The sequence below is a fragment of the Cynoglossus semilaevis genome, chromosome 10 (genome assembly GCF_000523025.1).
Source record: "Cynoglossus semilaevis isolate Cse_v1.0 chromosome 10, Cse_v1.0, whole genome shotgun sequence".
Classification (NCBI taxonomy): domain Eukaryota; kingdom Metazoa; phylum Chordata; class Actinopteri; order Pleuronectiformes; family Cynoglossidae; genus Cynoglossus; species Cynoglossus semilaevis.
Genome location: NC_024316.1, coordinates 1,179,244 through 1,184,705, shown reverse-complemented (window position 1 = coordinate 1,184,705; position 5,462 = coordinate 1,179,244). Strand labels below are relative to the sequence as shown.

General features: G+C 41.2%; 1 protein-coding gene across 1 annotated transcript in view; it reads right to left on the bottom strand.

Annotated features, from left to right (window-relative positions):
- Positions 1-16: 16 nt before the first annotated feature.
- Positions 17-5,462, bottom strand: part of LOC103384459 (tyrosine-protein phosphatase non-receptor type 7-like) — a gene marked incomplete at its 5' end in the record, with an annotated part of 6,694 nt that continues 1,248 nt past the window's right edge. Inside the window, 7 exon segments of the mRNA XM_025059107.1 lie at positions 17-173; positions 316-509; positions 2,757-2,951; positions 3,143-3,200; positions 3,202-3,245; positions 4,961-5,046; positions 5,124-5,208. Of these exon segments, the coding sequence (XP_024914875.1) occupies positions 56-173; positions 316-509; positions 2,757-2,951; positions 3,143-3,200; positions 3,202-3,245; positions 4,961-5,046; positions 5,124-5,208 (780 nt within the window).

The following is a 5,462-nucleotide window of genomic DNA, read 5'->3' as shown; positions in this document are numbered from 1 at the left end:
GGTGAATGTCAACAAAAAATCTATCAGGTTGGGATGGCGCACCAATATCCGAATCTTACCTATCCAGCCGGAGCTGACACACGGTCTCTTGAATATCCGCCTGATCCGTGTCTCTGAGCTGCTGAACGCCGATGCTGCTCGCTATAAAGCATCCCGTTCTACCGATACCTGCACTAAGGAGAGGAGCCCAGGGAACGAGGTGAGGAGATAGAAAGAGGCGACAAAGATACGAGAGGAGACCATGAGATCAGATGATGAACAATGAGAACCCTAAATCTTTTTTTTTTTTTTTTTGGTTTTATTCATGACAACAACCTGCAGTGGACGATGATTGGCCCTGGTCCACCTGCGGATTCTGCGCCTGGTTGGGAATCAGGTGAAAGGAGGGACTTCCTGTAGGTCTCTACTTCTTCCACCATCAGCAGCAGAGGAGCGGTGCACTTTGGGATGTGGTGATCGGGCCAGGAAGTGAACCAATAATGTCTGATAGGACGATGCTCTGAACCCAGCTGCGGAGAATGAGTTGGTAGTGTGTTTATTTGAGATCACAACAAAGGGCTAGGAAATCGGTGATTTTAGTTCAGCACAGAAATAGGTTGTAGCTTATTTTTTATGAAGCTCTCACATTGCTCATATGTTGTATTTGTATATTGTAATAGTATCACATAACTGTTTTGAGCGTATATTTGGATGCATAGTGTTTCTGTAATGCAGCGGTTATCACCAGTGCCTTACATGCAGAAGGTCCTGGGTTTGATCCCTCCTGTTTGTCAATCTGTGAATTGCAACCGTATACTTATCGGCGCCCCCTGTGGCAGCTTGTGGGACGAATAAGAGACTTTTCTTTCCATTCATATGTTGCATTTAATTTTTGGCTATTTATTTGAAAATTCTGCTGCTATTAAAGTAACATTTAAAGACAGCCCGTTACCTACTTACGAGTTGTGTACAGCTCGAGTACCAGCAAGGAACTTGGCTTCTTAACTAAGTAAGACGGTTTGTTCTGTGAATATCTTCAGGCTGGACTGGGCTTAAGCATGGCAATCTTTGAGAAAAAAAAAAGTCCCAAGGGAGTCCTGAAACCTCAGAGAGCCAAGAAACTGAACCCCGTTGCCACAAAAGAGGTTGTTAGCTCTTCATAATGATCAAATGTTCCTACAATTTCTCCCCCCTTTTTTTTAACTGAACCTTATTTAACTAGATAAATGTTTGAGAACCAGTTCTTGTTTGCAGTCATGACCTGGCCAAGAGCGCCCCCAGCAGAAAAGAGTACAGAGGCCGATGTTACATAAAAACACATGAAGAGAAAAACACACAGGTCAACATAACAAACAAGAACTGTCAGAACCAGATCTTCTTTTCCTTTCAGGCGTTACCACAGCAGATCATTGTTTTCCATCTCTCCCTGTTCTCTGTATCTTCTACTCTGACTCCAACTATCTGCATGTCCTCCCTCACTGCATCCATACATCTCCTCTCTGTCTCCTACCTGGTAGCTCCATCTCTAACATTCTTCTACCAATGTATCCACTGTCCCTCCTCTGCACATGTCCAAACCATCTCAACCTGGCGTCTCTAGCTTTTTCTCCAAACCTTCCTGTCTGTGTTGTCCCTCTAATGACCTCATTACTGATCCTGTCCATTCTTGTCACTCCTAAAGAGAATCTTAGCATCTTTAACTTTGCCACCTCCAGCTCCTCCTCCTGTCTTCTGTCTATTGCTACCGTCTCTAAACCATACATCATGGCTGGTCTCACCCCCGTCCTGTAAACCTTTCCCTTCCCCTTAAGCTGACACTCTTCTGTCACAGATCCCCTCCTGACACTTTTCTCCAGCTGTTCCATCCTGCCTGTACTCTATTCTTCACCTCTCTTCCACAGTCTCCTCTGCTCTGAACAGTTGATCCTAAGTACATAAACTCCTGCACCTTCACCACCTCTGCTCCTTGTAACCTCACTATTTCACTGTTCTGCCGTTCGTTTACACACATGTACTCTGTCTTGCTACGACTGACCTTCATTCCTCTTCTTTCTAGTGCAAACCTCCACCTCTCTCGGTTCTCTTCTAGCTGCTGCCTACTCTCACTACAGATCGCAATGTGATCTGCAAACATCATAGTCCATGGGTACTCCTGTCTGACGTCATCTGTCAATCTGTCCATCACCACAGCAAACAAGAAGGGGCTCAGGGCCGATCCTCGATGTAGTCCCACCTCCACCTTGAAGTCACCTCACTACTGTTGTACTAGTCTCATACATGTCCTGCACCACACTAACATACTCCTCTGCCACTCCTGACTTCCTCATACAAAACCACAATTCCTCCCTTGGCACTTTGTCATATGCCTGTTCTAGATCTACAAATACGCGATGTAGCTCCATCTGACCTTCTCTGTACTTTTCCATCAGCATCTTCATCCTCAAGGTAAATAATGCATCTGTGGTACTCTTTCTAGGAACTGTCAGAACCAGATGTGTAATAAATCAACAGGAATGGGTGATCAACAAGAGCAACAGCCAACTATGATTTTGGGGGGGAATTTGATCTTGAAAAGCAAAACAAGTTGCTCACGGCTCAAGTAAAGTACCCTTGAAGTAGCTCTCAGTTTCAAAAAGTTGGTGACCCCTAGTTCAGAGCGTCTATTTTAACATTGTTTGAATACAACATTGCATTATTTACAAGTCATGTGCAAACATTTAAATACAATTTGACCATCTGCAACCATTAATAACTTTTTTTAATAACTTTTTGTTTACCTGGATCTCCAAGTCTGTGACTGTGAATCCATCCTCCTCTCGACAGTGTTTTACTCTCAGGTGGAATCTGCCAAATTGATTTGTCACTTCGCTTTCCTCTTCATGGTCTACACTTTGTTTCCTCCTTTGCTCCTCCTCATCCTCCAAAACCTTAATCGTCCTTTTCTTTGGCTGCGGCCAGTACGCCTCACACTTCTGCAACAAACAACCAAAGCTTCCTTAACTAAAATGAGCCAAAAATATAGCTAAAAATAGCTATTAACTCATTCTTTGTCACATTCTTTAAAATGTTGCTATAAACTATTGTGAAAAAAAAATGATAAAAAAAAAAATCATTTCAATTTTCACAAGTAGTATTCGCGACGAAACACGTTTTACACAGTCACCTCGTTGTTCTCTTTCAGTCTGGTCACCATCACAATGATGCTGCTTTTCTCCTCCCAGCGGGCCCTGGGTGGCGATGTAGGACCTCGGGGTCCCTCTGTAACCCTGCAGCACAGAGAGGGAGATGATGACCAGCATCATGTTATTATTATTATTATTATTATTATTATTATTATTATTATTATTATTATTATCATTATTATTATTATTATTATTATTATTATTATTATTATTATTGTTATTATTGTTATTATTATTATATTTTTTTATTTTATAAAATGAAAGTTAATCTCCTGTAATGAGATTAACTTAACGGAAGAAAAGATCAGTTTATCGCTAACGGGAAGAATAAACCTATTGGTCCACTGCTGCCTCCAGTGGTTAAGCCAGTGGTCGCCAAATTGACCCTTGGGTTCATAACAAAAACTTCAAATTGACCCTTGGGTTCATAACAAAACAGTTTGCACCCCCGAAACAAAAAAAAAAAAACGTAGGGAAATTCCTCCGCGACAACTTTATATGACGCGAGTTGAGCATTTGCTGACACATATGTAGCTTTAGCAAAGAGACGTTTTTGGGCGCGGCAGTTTGCGAGTCTTCGTGCTCTGGATGGTTTGTCTCCAAATGGGGTGTTAGCTTGTTCAGCCTCAAGCTACTTGGGAGTCACTTGGAAGAACTTCATCCTCTGCTTTGCGTTTACGTGTCAGTTTCGCCAAAAACGACGTTTTCCAGTTTTGTCCGTTTTATGCTAGCATTGAGATTTTGTGTGTGTGTGGATGGGCGAGGAGCGCACTGTGTAGGGTTGCTACTGCTGCTCCGAGCAGATCATTTTACACCGCCTTCAGCCAAGCAGTTTTTTTTCCAGTCTCTTTTAAAACATTTTACAACATTGGACGAAATAAAACAACGCATTTGACCATTAGATCGAGGCAGGATTTGATCAACAACTACTGTGTCCTTGCGAAATAAAACTAAGCTAATTCACTCGAAGGACAGGTTGTCTTTCTCGTTAGGCAAGTCCGCACCACTTTTATTTAAAAAAAAAAAATACTCAGACTGTATCTGGCAGGAGGGGGCGCCCACAGCACAGTCTCGATTTTTAAAAAAAAATTCCATTTTTTTTTTTGTTTCCTTGTCGTTGCGTGGGTTGAGTGTAGTGGTAAATAACTTCCTTCTTCACTTCCTGTGGTTGTGTTTGGTCGTCAGACTCCTACGCTGAGAAAACGTTGGCTGCTGGCTTTTGGCATTAACCACATAAGCTGACATCCACTGAAGGGCTGCGATGGTATAATTCTTCAGGAAAAACAAACTACAGTGGAAGGCGAGAGACAATGTTGTCAAGTGTACAAGCACGGTTGGAACGGCCTCTGGCTGATGACACAAGTCACCACCACATGGGTGTCAACGTCTTGCAGCAATTTCTTTTTTTTTTTATGGTTTTAAGAAATGTTATCAAACAAAAAATGACTTGACATTGATAGTAAGTAAAGATCGGACAATTTGAAGATGAGAGAGAGTTATTGTGATATCGTTCACATTAACACCCATTTATTCATCTTCTACCTCAGGGGTGTTAAACTCATTTTGGTTCAGGGGCCGCATACAACCTAATTAGATGTCAAGTGGGCCGGACCATAAATACCTATAAATAACAAATAGTCCGTCTTTTTCCAATTTGTTTTCATGCAAAAAAAGTACATTAGATAAATCTTCTTTTTTTTTTTTTTTTTTCAAAATTCTAGCGGGACAGTTTTGGCCCACGGCCCGTATGTTTGACACCCCTGTTTTTCAGCTTTGTCGTAAAACAAAATCTGCCTGACCCTGATGTAGTTGGCGTTAATGTAACGGACTGGTCCAGCCTCGGATTTTTCGTCCAGGTTCTGCAGGACGACACGGGTCTCCGGATCTGAAACGGAGAGCGGCAGAGTTGAAGAGTGTTGGCGTGGTTCTGTGTTCTAACGTGCGAAGAGAGGAGACACTGACTGGGCAGGATGGTCTTATATCTGTCCTTGATGGCGTGTCCAGGAACGTCCAGCTCTGCTGCGCTCACGAAGTTAGTAGGGATCTTCTGCAGAGGAGAGAAATACAAGAGAAAATGAACGCACCTCAACTTCAACATTCTCTGTTGAACCATTTCAGATCTGTTCATTTTTGGATTCATTTTACCGGCATTCATCATCATTATTATTATTATTATTATTATTATTATTATTATTATTATTATTATTATTATTATTATTATTATTATTATTATTATTATTATTATTATTATTATTATTATTATTATTATTATTATTATTATTATTATTATTATTATTATTA